At 39.9% G+C, this 18362-nt stretch overlaps 1 protein-coding gene across 1 annotated transcript in view; it reads right to left on the reverse strand.

Annotated features, from left to right (window-relative positions):
• LOC126278898 (dynein beta chain, ciliary-like) overlaps positions 1–18362 on the reverse strand; it is a 195301-nt gene that overhangs the window by 20049 nt on the left and 156890 nt on the right. Inside the window, exons 9-11 of the mRNA XM_049979173.1 lie at positions 15035–15170; positions 14630–14914; positions 7148–7258 (exon numbers count right to left, since the gene is read on the reverse strand). Coding sequence (XP_049835130.1) covers positions 7148–7258; positions 14630–14914; positions 15035–15170 — 532 coding nt within the window. The remainder of the gene's footprint in view (positions 1–7147; positions 7259–14629; positions 14915–15034; positions 15171–18362) is intronic.

Here is an 18362-nt window from a genome sequence, read left to right on the forward strand (position 1 = left end):
TCCTGGAAATGGAAAAAAGATCACATTGACACCAGTGTGTCAGACCCACCATACTTGCTCCGGACACTGCGAGAGGGCTGTACAAGCAATGATCACACGCACGGCACAGCGGACACACCAGGAACCGCGGTGTTGGCCGTCGAATGGCGCTAGCTGCGCAGCATTTGTGCACCGCCGCCGTCAGTGTCAGCCAGTTTGCCGTGGCATACGGAGCTCCATCGCAGTCTTTAACACTGGTAGCATGCTGCGACAGCGTGGACGTGAACCGTATGTGCAGTTGACGGACTTTGAGCGAGGGCGTATAGTGGGCATGCGGGAGGCCGGGTGGACGTACCGCCGAATTGCTCAACACGTGGGGCGTGAGGTCTCCACAGTACATCGATGTTGTCACCAGTGGTCGGGAGAAGGTGCACGTGCCCGTCGACCTGGGACCGGACCGCAGCGACGCACGGATGCACGCCAAGACCGTAGGATCCTACGCAGTGCCGTAGTAGGGGACCGCACTGCCACTTCCCAGCAAATTAGGGACACTGTTGCTCCTGGGGTATCGGCGAGAACCATTCGCAACCGTCTCCATGAAGCTGGGCTACGGTCCCGCACACCGTTAGGCCGTCTTCTGCTCACGCCCCAAGATTGTGCAGCCCGTCTCCAGTGGTGTCGCGACAGGCGTGAATGGAGGGACGAATGGAGACGTGTCGTCTTTAGCGATGAGAGTCGCTTCTGCCTTGGTGCCAATGATGGTCGTATGCGTGTTTGGCGCCGTGCAGGTGAGCGCCACAATCAGGACTGCATACGACCGAGGCACACAGGGCCAACACCCGGCATCATGGTGTGGGGAGCGATCTCCTACACTGGCCGTACACCTCTGGTGATCATCGAGGGGACACTGAATAGTGCACGGTACATCCAAACCGTCATCGAACCCATGGTTCTACCATTCCTAGACCGGCAAGGGAACTTGCTGTTCCAACAGGACAATGCACGTCCGCATGTATCCCGTGCCACCCAACGTGCTCTAGAGGGTGTAAGTCAACTACCCTGGCCAGCAAGATCTCCGGATCTGTCCCCCATTGAGCATGTTTGGGACTGGATGAAGCGTCGTCTCACGCGGTCTGCACGTCCAGCACGAACGCTGGTCCAACTGAGGCGCCAGGTGGAAATGGCATGGCAAGCCGTTCCACAGGACTACATCCAGCATCTCTACGATCGTCTCCATGGGAGAATAGCAGCCTGCATTGCTGTGAAAGGTGGATATACACTGTACTAGTGCTCTGTTGCCTGTGTATGTGCCTGTGGTTCTGTCAGTGTGATCATGTGATGCATCTGACCCCAGGAATGTGTCAATAAAGTTTCCCCTTCCTGGGACAATTAATTCACGGTGTTCTTATTTCAATTTCCAGGAGTGTATAAACTATCATGGAAAATTATCATGAATGATTTCATGTTAACTGGCAATGTCAACCAAAATATCATCATTTTGGTTGTGATTGATTTTTCCAGTTAAGGTAAAGCTGTATGTGACAGTATTCATTGATAATGCACATGCATACTTTGCAGGAGCACAGCAATTTGTTTGTTATGGCATGTGTTGTTTGGAATTAATCCCAAACTAAAGATAAAAATGGTTACTTTATACAACAATAGTATATCAGCTGATATCCCAACCTCTTCAGCAAATATAGATGAAAGATTATAAAACTGTATTAGATTCTGCTTAAACAACTGAAGGAATGCTGCTTTGCTGCTACCAAAATAATCAACTATTAGAAAATTCATGTATTCAAGAGTGGTATCACACATTTGTAAAAATGAAATACTAACAAATGGTTTTCAGAAAGGCTTCTCAACAGAAAATGCTATATATGCTTCCACTGATCAAATATTAAATGCATTGACTAACCTAACATCACCCATTGGGAAATTTTTTGATCTCTCTCAAAGGCTTTTGATTGTGTGAATCATGAAATTCTTCCAGATAAGCTTAAGTATTGTGATATGAGTGGGACAGTGCACAAATGGTTTCATTCAAATTTAATGGGAAGAATACAGAAGGTTGAAATTAACCGTACAGATAGTCTGCAAAAATCAGCAGACCCCTCTAACTGGGGAAGCATCAAGAATAGTGCTCATAGCATTCAGTCTTGGACCCCTTATTGTTCTTAATATATATTAATGACTTGCCACTCTGTATTCATGAAGATGCAAAGCTAGTTCTTTTTGCTGATGATACAAGTATAGTAATCACACCCAACAAACAAGAATGAGCTGAGGAAATTGTAAATAAAGTCTTAAAATTATTTAGTGGTTCCCCTGCACACAGACTCTCACTAAATTGTGAGAAAACACAGTATATACCATTCTGTACAGTAAATGACATAACACCATTGATGAAAATAGAATATTCACAGTACCTTCACAATACATACATTCACTTATGAAATTTATTATTAATAACCCATACCAGCTCAAAAATGACAGCAAAGTGCATAGCTACAACACTAGAAGAAAGCATTATCTTTACTATTCTGGATTAAATCTGACTTTGGCACAAAAAGGGGGGAATTATGCTGCCACAAAAATCTTTAGTCATTTGCCAAACAGCTCAAAAAGTCTGACGGACAGCCAACCAACATTTAAAAATAAGTTAAAAGAATTTATGAATGACAACACCTTCTACCCAATAGATGAATTTTTAGATATGAAGTAGTAACTGTAAAATAATAATAATAATAATAATAATAATAATAATAATAATAAAATAATAATTTTGTGTAAAGAACGAACTGTGCCAGTAGCCCGAACAACAGGGTACTGATATATTAGAACGTGCATTGATACTATGAAATGGTGCATTGATAATGGCTAGACAGTAGCTGAAATCTAGATTTGGTGAATAAAATGTGCAAGAAAAGGACAGCTGATTACTACATTGTCATTTCAGCCAAGTAGCAGTATAAAGAAGTGACCAGTATCAAACAGGTTTTTATTGCTAATGCTGTTTATTAGGCAAAGTGCATTTGGTTCACACAGCAAAGTGCATTTGGTTCATTTTTTGGGATCCACCGTGTACACAAAACAGAATTCAATTTTAGGCATTCTGTGGATGATTGATAAAATTAGGAACTGTTGGTCATTGTGCCATATGTCCGAGCATAGAAAAAATAATGGCAAAGGGGTGGGGTTGGGAAGGCACAGTTTTGGCATTTGTCCCAGGTCACAGATGCATTTTGTATTGCTCTGAATGATTTCTTTACTAAAACTTATCACTTTCTCTGTTCTCTGCAGACATTCATATCAAAATTGAATTTATAAGATAGTGCCACATGTGGTTCTCCTCAGTTTATATCCTCTAAATAGTCTGGGTATATGTAATGAAATTTCAGAAACCTTTATAAACAAAAAGGCGCTAGGTTTGAGTGCTGTTCTGGCACACATTTTTAATGTGCCAGGAATTTTCAAATCGGCATACTCTATTGCAGAGTGAAAATTCATTCTGGGAACCCCTTTATATGTTTCTCATCTGAAGAACACTTCTGTTCTGTTTGTGAACTACCATCACACATTTTCTTATTTTTGAATTAATTTGGGTGTATTTAAAACGTTCTCAAGATGCAATAGAAAGAAACAACCTGTCCCACTGAAACTTTTCTATTTTTCAGTGTAATCTCCCTGTACACCAGTGCACTTGGTCCAGTGATGTTCTGGTGCCTTCATACCATCTTGAAAATTAGATTCTTTCAGGCCTACAGAATATCCATCAACTTCAGCTGTCACTTTATTTGAAGAGAACCTCCATACAGCGAGGAAAATTTGGAGCTTAGGAAAGAAATGGAAGTCTCTTAGAACCAAATCAGGTGAATAAGGGTTTTTCCAGACAGTTGAGTTAATACATTTTCAGCAATACAATTTACTCTTTCAGCCACAGTGTTGACAAAGTGATGGTTTTAAATAAATTAGCTTTTTCTGGACACATTTCTTTAGAGGGAAGGAGAAGGAAAGATGAAAGGATGTGGGTTTTAAGGGAGAGGGTAAGGAGTCATTCCAATCCCGGGAGCGGAAAGACTTACCTTAGGGGGAAAAAGGATAGGTATATACTCGCGCGCGCGCGCACACACACACACACACACACACACACACACACACACACACACATATCCATCCATACATATACAGACACAAGCGGCCATATTTAAAGGCAAAGAGTTTGGGCAGAGGTGTCAGTTGGGCAGTCCTGCCCCGAAATGAGATCCATCCTTCATGAAATCCTCCCCACTCCACCAAGAGTGTCTTTCCGCTGTCCACCTAACCTTCATAACCTCTTGGTTAATCCCTATGAAATCCCCAAACCACCTTCCGTATCCTCTGGCTCCTACCCTTGTAACTGCCCCTATTGTAAAACCTGTCCTATGCACCCTCCTACCACCACCTACTCCAGTCCTGTAACCCGGAAGGTGTACACGATCAAAGGCAGAGCCACATGTGAAAGCACCCATGTGATTTACCAACTGACCTGCCTACACTGTGACGCTTTCTATGTGGGAATGACCAGCAACAAACTGTCCATTCGCATGAATGGACACAGACAGTTATTTTTGGTAATGAGGATCACACTGTGGCTAAACATGCCTTGGTGCACGGCCAGCACATCTTGGCACAGTGTTACACCGTCCGGGTTATCTGGATACTTCCCACCAACACCAACCTATCCCAACTCCGGAGATGGGAACTTGCCCTTTAATATATCCTCTCTTCTCGTTATCCACCAGGCCTCAATCTCCGCTAATTTCAAGTTGCCGCCACTCATACCTCATCTGTCATTCAACATCATCTTTGCCTCTGCATTTCCGCCTCAACTGACATCTCTGCCTAAACTCTTTGCCTTTAAATATGTCTGCTTGTGTCTGTATATATATGGTTGGATATGTGTGTGTGTGTGTGTGCGAGTATATACCTATTCTTTTTTCCCCTAGGGTAAGTCTTTCCGCTCCCAGGATTGAATGGCTCCTTACCCTCTCCCTTAAAACCCACATCCTTTCATCTTTCCTTCTCCTTCCCTCTTTCCTGATGAAGCAACCGCCGGTTGCGAAAGCTCGAAATTTTGTGTGTGTGTTTGTGTGTTTTTTTTTTTTTTATTGTGCCTGTCTTAGGCACTTTCCCACTTGGTAAGTCTTGGAATCTTTATTTTTAATATATTTTTACCTAATGGTAAGTTTGGAGTAACTCTAAAAATGTTTAGTCCTGTAATGGTGTTTTATATTGTGCTCTTTTTGAACTGATATTGCTCTGTAGTAAATTATACACATTGCCCTATTACTTGACTCAATTATGAAATATTTGATTTGTCCCCCCATTGCTCTTTACAATTTCTGCACTAACTGTCTTCTGTTTTTTTTTTTCATATTTACATAAATACACACAATAGGGGATGTAACTGCAAATCAACATAATGCCAATTAATAGTATTAAGAGCAAGGATTCTGACTAAAGAACTGTACCAGATTTATCTTTAATACAATTTCAATTAAATACTCATTGTTAAATCACTGTATCTTCACTAAGCAACTGTAATCACAAACACACTAGTTCCACCATATTTTGCTTTTCAGATCGCACTTATCACTGCAATCCATGTGCTTACTACTGCACTTAACTCCCCTACTCTATGGAAAATGTCAGTACTGTAGGTTCAGTATTTGTCAGTGGTAATTGTAACAATAGGTTAAGTTCAGCACGCACATGAGCTATCACCTTGGCAGTGAAATAACCTGGACACTTGTCCATAAGTGCGGAGTCCAGCCCCGCGCCTGTGCCATGAACATTTCTATCACCGCGTATTCCTGAAATGAAAATCTGCACATAATTCAATACTACAGTATGTTGATGTGATGAACTAAGGTCTGTCCAACTTTTGTTCAGTAATGCCAGTGCTGACTGCAGGGAATGAAGAGGTAACCATGACTGCTACCATGCGGCAAGGAATGTTGCAGTGGGGAGATATCATGAAGTGCTGATATCATATGCTGCTCCTGCTACTTCTGACCACTTATTGTGGTTTAATGAAACAGGAGTAACAAGTTTCCATGAAAGCATGTTACAACAACATTCATGAAAGGTATTTATTTATAACAATGTATGCTCAGTACCAAACAATAAGCAGTTCACTGCATAATGACTACTGTAGAGCTATTCAATGTCAGCTTGTAAAGAATGGCAGCAGTGGTAAGCATCACAAAAACTTCTGAATTGTACTGAAAGAGTTCTGAGCAGTACTAGAGAGGGAATGATGAGGTAACCACTATTGGCACCATGTAACAAGGAATGTTGCAGTTGGGAGATAATGCGAAGTGCTGATACCACATGCTGCTCCTGCTATATTCTGTCCACTTATTGTGGTTTTAACAAAACACGGGAGTAACAAGTTTCCATGAAAGCATGTTACAACAACATTTACGAGAAGTATTTATTTGTAGAAATGTAAGCTCAGTGACAAACAATAAGCTATTCAGTGGAAGAGCCAGTGTGTCCCTTAGGCTAAAACGTTTGGAGACCCCTGACTTAAGCTACCTGAGCACCTCCTGGACCAACCCAGACTTCCATATGTCACACAGATTAGTAATTCATTTACTCACTCTCACACCTCGAGCTTTCCTTTTGGGCTGTAGGATCAATATTTGGAGGTGTCATACACTATTGTAATTTTCATCACAGGCTGATCTTCACCTTATGTTATAGAAGTCTGTGACATGCGGAACTATGAGTTTGTCTGGGGACTGTGCTCGGATAGCCAAGTGGTGAGGCGACCAGTGTGATAAGCTGGATTTGAATCCTGGTCTGGTGTAACTTTTCATTTGTTGCTTTAGGTACTAAATCTATACTATTACAGTTAGGTTGAACTTCATGAATAAATTTCAAAATTTGAAACTATAATCACCATCAATATATTTATTATTAGCTTACAACTCGATAATTTCATTTGTAAGTGCATGTGTTACTATTACACACTTTCGTGATCATTTGTGTGTCAGTACTAGTTTTTGGAGTAGGTGTGGAGACATACATCTCCTAGCTTTTTGGCTGTGGCTTAACATCATGATCAAAACTATTTTGCACATGTTAGAAATATTCTTAACTCTTGCTGTGTACATACCTTTACTGTATCCAGCTCAGAATGAAGCAAATCATACAGTCTATGATATTTTGGTTCAACTGATGCTTTGATAACTTCACGATCAAGGAGGCTTCCCATCATGTAGATGAACTAGAATATTTAATTTATAATTAGCATAGCATATTAAACCAGTGAGAAGGAAGCAAATACAAAATTGAAAACTTTAAAACACAGAAGCACAGAAAAAAATATACCACTATACAGTTAGCACACTACATAATTATGTGTCAAAAGTTCAGTTCCAAGTCTTTATTTTAATTTAGGCTTACTGTTGTTTATTTAGTTTTCAAAGTGAATGTGGGGTAAAAATAATAGCACAAGTGAATGGTCCAGACACTCTCTATTACTCTCAGAGAGGCTTATTGCTTACTCTATGCTTCACAATAAACTAAGAGGGAAACATCAATAAAAGAATGAACTTACTACCACATGTAATCACTCATATCCAATGACATTGCCTCAAAAATAAATTTAAGCACCCAGAAGACATGGTCAGTTGCCAATATAGATTTGTACAAGTACACACCATTGATGGGTATGTGAATTATTAAGAGTTGCTATTCTCTTTGATTTGTAGATTAGCCACCAGATTGCATTAGTCTTGCTCATGCTTAGCATTATTACCTGACTTGGTGTGTATATAATGAGTGATAATTGTGTCAGATGCTAAGTTATCATTGTAAAGTATACAGAGATGATGTATACTCATGTGGGGCAGTATTAGCAGCACTTAACAGAGTTTGAAAGGACATCACAGTGGGCTTCCATTTAGCCGACTGGTCGAATCATGCAATATCCACATCTGTGGAGCATTCAGATGTGACAGGTGATCAATGTTGGCCTGCATGAAACTTGAGGACAGGCATATTCATCACCAAGGTGCCGGCCAACATCATCTCACCACCACCCAGGCACACTATAATTCCTTCACATCCGCACCTGCCATCCAAGAACAAGTAATGGAAGCCCTGCAACATTCTGTGTCATACCAAAACACTGGTCTGAGATTAGCAGCAGCAATACTAGGGAATGCCATGCAAAGGCTACCATTAACACCACAACTCAAAAAGCTGTGTTTGAAATTAGGCTGACACAAGGAAGCATGAACTGCTGATGAATGGCATCATTTTATGTTCATCAAAGAATCATTGATTTGCACTACCCTGAGTGACTACTGTCCTTGGGTACAGTGTCAACCTGGGGAAATGTTTACAACATCAACCTGGGGAGAGGTCGAATTCTTCTGTTTTGGAGATACATAGCAGTATTACTCATGGCATCAAGGTGTGGGAAACCAGTGGGTATGACTTCATATTGTGGTTGGCAGTGACTGAAGGTACTCTGGTGAAACAATGGTGTGTCACAGTCACCCTGTGGTCTCATGCATTACCTCTCATGCAACAGTACTGTGGTGCCATTTTTGAATGGCACAACACTTGTATAACATGGCGCATTTCTCTGTGAACTGTCTGCATTATGTTGAAGCCATCAAGGACACAAGAGCTATCCCTGAAAAAAATGATGGAACCAGCTCAGACAACTGCATCCCAGGTCAGCTCGTACATTATATCAGAGATGCTGAGTCACAGATAGGCACAACAGAAAGACTGTCACAAATAAAGCTTTCAGCCATTAAGGCCTTCGTTAACAATACACTAAGACTCACATGCACATAAATGCAACTCTCACACACGACTGCAGTCTCACATGTTTGTGAGCTGCTTTTGCATGTTTGTCTATGCCTATTGTTGAAGAAGGCCTTGATGGCCAAAAGCTTTATTTGTAACAGCCTTTATGTTGTGCCTATCTGTGACTCAGCCATCTCCACTATATGGTGAGAAGAAACTTTCCTTTTCATAAAGTAGTAGTAAATGAAAAACATAAAGTGATTCAAACATGAACAAATTAGCCTAAGGCATATGAAGTGGTCTTGGAATAGCTGGGTTGGACAGATCGAGCAGTGGCATTAGCAGCACACCAGTTTTGGAGTATGGGTATGGATGAAGGGGTTAACAATGACTTTGAATGACAGATGTGGACCACTGGAGACAGTAGTAACATCACAACACTGTACTGAGCCCACTACATGGAGCCAACAGCAGCACAATGCAGTAACTCAGTACCACCCAGGACTGTAGCAAATGAATTATATTCTCTCCCAGGGATTCAATTAACTCTCGCCGTGCCCTGAAATGAGAAATGTCGTGCCCACTATCCTTCCCACCCTTCCCACAGTCGTATTGCACCACCCACCGAATCTACACAATATACTCATCCCTCCTTACACAACCACTGCTCTCAATCCCTTACCTCATGGCTCATACCCCTGTAATAGGCCTACATACAAGACCTGTCCCATACATTGTCCCACCAGCACCTAAACTAGCCTGGGCACTAACACCGCCAATCCATCAAAGGCATGGCTACCTGTGAAACCAGTCATGTGGTCTACAAACTAAGCTGCAACAACTGTGCTGCATCCTATGTAGGCATGACAACCAACAAGCTGTCTGTCCGCTGAATGGCCACTGACAAACTGTGGCAAAAAAAAAAAAGTGGACCACCCTGTTGCTGAACACGCTGCCAAACATGATACCCCTCATCTTACATGTGTCATATGGATCCTTCCCACCAGCACTAGATTTTCTGAACTTCGGAGGTGAGAACTTTTCCTGCAGTACATCCTACATTCCCGTAACCCTCATGGCCTCAAACTTAATTAGTCACTGTCCTCACCCCTCCAGCCCCTTCCCTGCTCATATTCTAGTACTACACAGGCATCATTCCACCACCGCACCCAATTTCTTCTCTCTTATTTTTTCCCTTCTGCTTTTCTGATCCTCCTCCCCCTCTCCCCACTAACTCTCCCCTGCCTGCAGCCCAACCTGCAGCACTTCACTGTTCGCCATCCCTACCATACTATCCCTCTCCCTCCCTGCCCCAGCCTCCTCCTTTCCCCCACCCAGTTGCCACTCCATTCATGCGCTGCTCGCAGTGTGGTTTCAGTTGCCTGAGACTGCAGTCGTGTGTGTGAGTTGTGTTTGCGTGAGTGTGTGTGGCATATGTGTGTCTATCATTGACAAAGGCCATTGGCCGAAAGCTTTAAGTGTGAAATTCTTTTTGTGGTGGTTATCTGCGACTCAGTATCTCCACTATATGTTGAGTAGCACTTTCCTTCTCATAATATTGTCACTTCTGTATTAGATTGGACTGCACTGATGAAACAGAAATTGGTGAAAAATCATACTATGTCTGTCTGCAGGAAGCAGAAAGAAATAGAGCAAGCAAACAAAGATTGGTGTCATGATTCTTCAACATCGCCCAACATAATTCATGATGAAATAGTTCACAGGCGAATGGACAGATGTCAGTGATCAAGTGTCACAATATTTTGGCAAGTGATAAAGGCCTTACCATTACACAGGCCTGCACTGTTTCAGTTGTATTATGTTTTTATAATTTTTATGTTGGATTCATATATACGTTTGTGAACCGAACCCAAAAATGATCTTAGTTTTATTCCATCATGCCAGAATTTTTTGAAAAAAGCAGTTTCTTAAAATATATATTTAAAAATATCAGCAATATCAGATGTAGTGACAGAGTTAAATACACAGGAAATGCCACCAGCCATCAGTTTATGATGAAAATTGTCAACATCATACACCAGAAGACGGCAGCACTTTCATCGTTAAATGTGTTGTACACATCAACTGTCATTGTTGGTGCAACAATTCTTATGTATCCTCTGTGATCATAAGTGTTCATGTTGGTGGATATACACTATGAAGCAAACACACAGTGTTCAAAATTATGTCTGTAGATTCCTTTTGTTACTTTTGTGGTGAGTTACTGGTATCGGGGTAAAAGACATATAAAACTGTATGTGTGGCAAGCGTATCTCCCATAATTTGGTGTTAAAGTAAGAGATTAAGACTAAACTTGAGGACTCCACTCCATTAGGTATACGTATGTTGAAGGGCTGAGACTGTGGTCAAAGTTGGAACAAGATGCTTTAGAATCTGAAGTTCCAATGGTATGGCAAGAGCCACAAAATCACAGTGATGATTGCTACTTTTGTTCTCAAAGTAATGTGGATGGTCCTTGGACAGCAAGTCAGGTACATAAAGTTTCCCTGTTTTCTATGTGAGTGGGGAAGCAAACACAGGAAAAATCACTGGAAACAGAAAGGTTGGTCACAACCAGCTTCATTGGAACCTAGAGTAAAAAATATGCTTCAAAAACCTCTACCAAGTCTACAAAAGTTCTCTTTCCCCTCCACATGTTAAATTAGGCTTGATAAAGCAATCTGTGAAACCCTTACCAAAAGATAGTAAATGTTTCCAGTACATTTGTATCAAATTTCCAGTCTTATCAAACACTAAACTAAGAGAGTATCTTTACAAGACCAGATGTTAGAAAACTTTACAAAGATTGAAATTTTGAAAAAGAAATGGAAGTTGCTGAAAATTATTTTCTATATTGTATTACATTATTGTCTCTTGTAAGTCACAAAATTATATGTTTTATATGAAACAAATCTATTTCACACTGTCACTAATCCTCATATTTCTGGTATTTTTCGATATACTGTATATCACATTTGGCGAATTGTGATTTGCAAAACATTCTGACATGACAGAATAGAACTTTGGTCATTTTCAGATGCACTGCACAAAGATAAATAGGAATCAATCATCAGAAGTTACAAAACAGAAAATCACAGCCTAGTATTATCAGCACAGAGGATGATGGCAAACATAGTCACTTGCTGAAATATTATGTCTGTTCAACACTTGGCATCTGTTCTTTCACCCATGAACTATTTCTTTTCAAAGGCTAATGTTGATGACTTTTTGTTCTATCTGTAAAGTGTACGGAAAACAAAGCTATGACTTAAAAAAATGGAGAAGTTACAAAACAGAAAATCACAGCCTAGTATTATCAGCACACACGATGGCAAACATAGTCACTTGCTGAAATATTATGTCTATTCAACACTTGACATCTGTTCTTTCACCCATGAACTATTTCTTTTCAAAGGCTAGTGTTCATGACTTTTTGTTCTATCTGTAAAGTGTACAGAAAACGAAGCCATGACTTAAAAAAATGAAGGGATACGGTTCTATACTGACATGGCTTTGGATCCTTCCCCAGCTTTCCTGAGCTAGGTAGATGAGACTTGCCATCGCAATACATCCTTCATTACAGCAATCCTCTTGATTTCAATCTCTAGCCCCTCACACCCACTGCCGCCCTGACCCACTACCCAAACTTCACTCATCCTGCACCCCCCTCCCCCCAGCCCCCTCTCATTTTTCTTTTCTGTCATCCCCACCCCAATCTACTCATCCATGTCATCATCTCTTTGTGCTGCATAGCTCACTGTTGCTGGTGGAGATGTCTATGTTGCATTCATATTCTGTGTGCGCATCTGCAGCCTCTCCCACCGACATTCCTATAGTGCGCACCAGCTGCATACTCCCCAACACCACCCATCCTTCCCATCCCTCCTGTCTGCTCCCCAACCAGTACACCAAAAAAACATTCATTCGCCCAGTCCACCTACAGTCCTGACATTCTGTAGTTTTACAGGTGTGTGTGTGTGTGTGTGTGTGTGTGTGTGTGTGTGTGTGTGTGTGCCCTTGGATCAAAAAAGGATTCATCTGATAGCTAGTAAGATTTTCTGTGCCTGTCAATGAATCAACATCTCTACTATTTGGTGAGTTACTACATCTACACATAAATTATTTCAAGACAATTAAGTACGTAAAGAAATAACCTACGTCAAGGAGAGCAACATTTTACATATTCAAGTTCGATATCAGCACACTATAAAATACATGTAGGGCATTCACTGATTAACAAGAAAAATAGCTGCAGAATTAAAATATCTATTCCTTCATCAAAGATGAAACTTGTACAACTTTTAAATGTAGCTAATACTGACATTTATGCATTGTATCCCCACATGTTGTGAGCTTGTCATTTCCAATGGAGAAGAGTTATTGACTTTAGTTTTTCAGTCACTAATTGTTCGAATGTCTACAAACTTTGTATTTGCTTGGACTGTAAGTAACTGTGGTGTGAACTTTTCTGCTTGAAAACAACCATGAGATCAAAATTTCAATCTTGGTAACTGAAATTAAACTGAGATACAATGGCAAAAGTTTTGTAATTGAAAACATTCTATGTAATTGAAACTTTGCCATGAAAAGATTAGCATTTAACAGTATTCAGTGTTTTCTAGCAAATGCAGTTTGTCTCATTCATTATTGAATGTGTCTTGTGGAGCATATATCAGATACACATTCAACAATCACTCTTTCTGAAGCTTGTTTCAGCCATAATTGTAATGTATTTGCATATGACTACAACTTTACTAGAATCCAAGTGTTAGGCATATCCATAACTATCACCTAATCTCCATGCTTCTTGCTAATTAGCATTTTATTGGACTGTTTTGCTGTTCTACAAGAAGAGTTCTTTAGAAGTATGATAATCAGGATAGTAATTACGTATAATAACAACGAACATGTCATACGATTCCATACCAATATATTTTATTGTCCTATGAGGTACAAAGGATGTTGCCACAAACATTGATCAGAGTGACCTAGCTGCAGGTCCAGAGAGGTTAACAGAGCTACTTCAGGGCATTGATATTGTTACCGGCGACTCCACGGAGTTACGTCTCCATAGTTCCATTAAGAAGCTTGTATACTTATTTCTGAGTTCCAACAAATATTTCCAATCTCCATGTAAGAATATAGGCTTTTTATATAATCCCTTATCTTATTTCATGGGAAGACATATGCTTTTCACTCAGTTTTCCTCTGTTTCTAATCTTCACTCTTACAAAGTTCAATGGAATCCATTTTTAATCCTACAGGCAATTAGAGGAATGTCTGTCAACTTAGTCAGAGTTTCACATTATGTAGACAAGTAAAATATAACTGGGGAGAAGCAGATACTATAATGTCAACCACTAATGACTGTTTTACAACACCCTGATAGCACGCAGTACACCATAAATTTGAAGATTCTCTTACAGACTGACTCCATTACTGCAGTTCAGTCAGTCAACACAAGAATGTGTTCATGCTATTTGTATCTAAAGATCCTTTATTCACTGGATTCATGTGTTTGAATTAATTACCCAAACACAGTCTGATTTTTCCCTGATGTAGTCTTAGTACTGCGCTTATCTAAAAAACTACACATTTTCAAATATGGAAGTAAAGAAAAATGAACCACACAAGACCATTGAAATTAAATATTAAATTGAGAAAAATGTACACACAAAATTTAGTTATTTACTCCATATATAATTTGAATTGTGACAGAAAACAGTTGTTGCAAAGTGTATCAACTACAGATGGTGCAAGTAAGTAAAAATAAACAAGTTTTCAGCATCATGTTGTAATTTGTAATTAAGTAGTTCAGTAAAAGTAAATGTACCTTCAAAATAGCTTCAACATTAACACAGTCATCAAATGCTTGGCTGCAAATAGCAGCCAATCTGTTATCAAAATCTCTAATCCTGTTACGAAACATTGTGTAATCTTTCTCAAAACTGGCATCATCAGGGTCCAAAGGATCATATGGTACCCCACTGAAAAATGAATATAGTTCTTCAAACTCTGCAAATATACTCTCAACTCTTGGGCTAAGCCATCTCGCTCTGATCCCTCCAACTTCTACTTTTTCAAGTTTCTGAAATTCAAGCGATGTTGCAAACAAATCCTGTAATTTAAGAAGATGTATCAGTTACATTTGTTGACAATGGTTTGCATAATTAAATGTGAAAAAGCAATATTCTCTCAATGCAGCAGTTGAAAATAATTGTAAAAACAATGTTCATACTTTCACAGCATTGAGTCGTTCTATAAATTTATCCATGTACTCAAAAACAAGACTTCCACCAAAATTCCAGTACTGGGGTTGTACATCTTCAGGGAAATATGATGCAATATTTTGACGACTTTCCTCAAAAATTTGCCTGTTAAATTAAAAGAGAAACAATTTGACAAAGTTTTAATCTTAGTGAAACAATGGATGATTAACATAGCAATAAATATATAATAAAAGAAATTCGCGGAATCACGATCAATAATGTAGGCAACAGTTTGGAAATGCCATATGGCAGTTAAAATTCATGTAAAACGTTAGTATTATATTGAATTGTGTCTCAAGAATGGATAACTCATCCACTGACATGGAAGAGCAAGCCACAAAAGCTAGATTTCAAGGAGTTGAAAAAAGTGCCAAAGGATGAGCACATTAAAAAAGTAGTTTTATTTGTATTTACTGATAGAGGACATGTTGTTGTTGTGGTCTTCAGTCCTGAGACTGGTTTGATGCAGCTCTCCATGCTACTCTATCTTGTGCAAGCTTCTTCATCTCCCAGTGCCTACTGCAACCTACATCATTCTGAATCTGCTTAGTGTAGTCATCTCTAGGTCTCCCACTAATATTTTTACCCTCCACGCTGCCCTCTAATACTAAATTGATGACCCCTTGATGTCTCAGAACATGTCCTACCAACCGATCCCTTCTTCTGGTCAAGTTGTGCCACAAACTTCTCCTCCCCCCCAATCCTATTCAATACTTGCTCATTAGTTATATGATCTACCCATCTAATCTTCAGCATTCTTCTGTAGCACCACATTTCAAAAGCTTCTATTCTCTTCTTGTCCAGACTAGTTATCCTCCATGTTTCACTTCTATACATGGCTACACGCCATACAAATACTTTCTCAAATGACTTCCTGACACTTAAATCAATACTCGATGTTAACAAATTTCTCTTCTTCAGAAACGATTTCCTTGCCATTGCCAGTCTACATTTTATATCCTCTCTACTTCAACCATCATCAACTATTTTGCTCCCCAAATAGCAAAACTCCTTTACCACTTTAAGTGTCTCATTTCCTAATCTACTTCCCTCAGCATCACCCGACTTAATTCAACTACATTCCATTATACTCGTTTTGCTTTTGTTGGTGTTCATCTTATATCCTCCTTTCAAGACAATATCCATTCCGTTCAACTGCTCTTCCAAGTCCTTTGCTGTCTCTGACAGAATTACGATGTCATCGGCGAACCTCAACATTTTTATTTCTTCTCCATGGATTTTAATACCTACTCTGAATTTTTCTTTTGTTTCCTTCACTGCTTGTTCAATATACAGATTGAATAACATCGGGGAGAGACTACAATCCTGTCTCACTCCCTTCCCAATCACTGCTTCCCTTTCATGTCCCTCGACTCTAATAACTGCCATCTGGTTTCTGTACAAACTGTAGATAGCCTTTCGCTCCCTGTATTTTACCCTTGCTACCTTCAGAATTTGAAAGAGAGTATTCCAGTCAACATTGTCAAAAGCTTTCTCTAAGTCTACAAATGCTAGAAACGTAGATTTGCCCTTCCTTAATCTAGCTTCTAAGATAAGTCGCAGGGACAGTATTGCCTCACGTGTTCCAACACTTCTATGGAATCCAAACTGATCTTCTCCGAGGTCGACTTCTACTAGTTTTTCCATTCGTCTCTAAGAATTCACGTTAGTATTTTGCAGCTGTGACTTATTAAACTGATAGTTCAGTAATTTTCACATCTGTCAACACCTGCTTTCTTTGGGATTGGAATTATTATATTCTTCTTGAAGTCTAAGGGTATTTCACCTGTCTCATACATCTTGCTCACCAGATGGTAGAGTTTTGTCAGGACTGGCTCTCCCAAGGCCGTCAGTAGTTCCAATGGAATGTTGTCTACTCCAGGGGCCTTGTTTCGACTCAGGTCTTTCAGTGCTCTGTCAAACTCTTCACGCAATATTGTATCTCCCATTTCATCTTCATCTACATCCTCTTCCATTTCCATAATATTGTCCTTAAGTGCATCGCCCTTGTATAGACCCTCTATATACTCCTTGCACCTTTCTGCTTTCCCTTCTTTGCTTAGAATTGGGTTTCCATCTCAGCTCTTGATTTCATGCAAGTGGTTCTCTTATCTCCAAAGGTCTCTTTAATTTTCCTGTAGGCAGTATCTATCTTACCCCTAGTGAGATAAGCCTCTACATCCTTACCTTTGTCATCTAGCCATCCCTGCTTAGCCATTTTGCACTTCCTGTTGATCTCATTTTTGAGACGTCTGTAATCCTTTTTGCCTGCTTCATATACTGCATTTTTATATTTTCTCCTCTCATCAATTAAATTCAATATTTCTTCTGTTACCCAAGGATTTCTACTAGCCTTCATCTTTTTACCTACTTGATCCTTTGCTGCCTTCACTACTTCATACCTCAAAGCTACCCATTCTTCTTCTACCGTATTTCTTTCCCCCTTTCCAGTCAATTTCTCCCTTATGCTCTCCCTGAAACTCTGTACAACCTCTGGTTCTTTTAGTTTATCCAGGTCCCATCTCATTAAATTCCCACCTTTTTGGAGTTTCTTTAGTTTTAATCTACAGGTCATAACCAATAGATTGTGGTCAGAGTCCACATCTGCCCCTGGTAATGTCTTACAATTTAAAACCTGGTTCCTAAATCTCTGTCTTACCATTATATAATCTATCTGAAACCTGTCAGTATCTCCAGGCTTCTTCCATGTATACAGCCTTCTTTTATGGTTCTTGAACCAAATGTTAGCTATGATTAAGTTGCGCTCTGTGCAAAATTCTACCAGGCGGCTTCCTCTTTCATTTCTTTGCCCCAGTCCATATTCACCTACTACGTTTCCTTCTCTCCCTTTTCCTACTACCGAATTCCAGTCACCCATGACTATTAAATTTTCGTCACCCTTCACTATCTGAATAATTTCTTTTATTTGATCATACATTTCTTCAATTTCTTCGTCATCTGCAGAGCTAGTTGGCATATAAACTTGTACTACTGTAGTAGGCATGGGCTTCGTATCTATCTTGGCCACAATAATCCGTTCACTACGCTGTTTATAGTACCTTACCCGCATTCCTATTTTCCTATTCATTATTAAACCTACTCCTGCATTACCCCTATTTGATTTTGTGTTTATAACCCTGTAGTCACCTCACCAGAAGTCTTGTTCCTCCTGCCATCGAACTTCACTAATTCCCACTATATCTAACTTTAACATATCCATTTCCCTTTTTAAATTTTGTAACCTACCTGCCGGGTTAAGGGATATGACATTCCACGCTCCGATCCGTAGAACGCCAA

This window comes from Schistocerca gregaria, chromosome 6 (genome assembly GCF_023897955.1).
Source record: "Schistocerca gregaria isolate iqSchGreg1 chromosome 6, iqSchGreg1.2, whole genome shotgun sequence".
NCBI classification, from domain to species: Eukaryota; Metazoa; Arthropoda; class Insecta; order Orthoptera; family Acrididae; genus Schistocerca; species Schistocerca gregaria.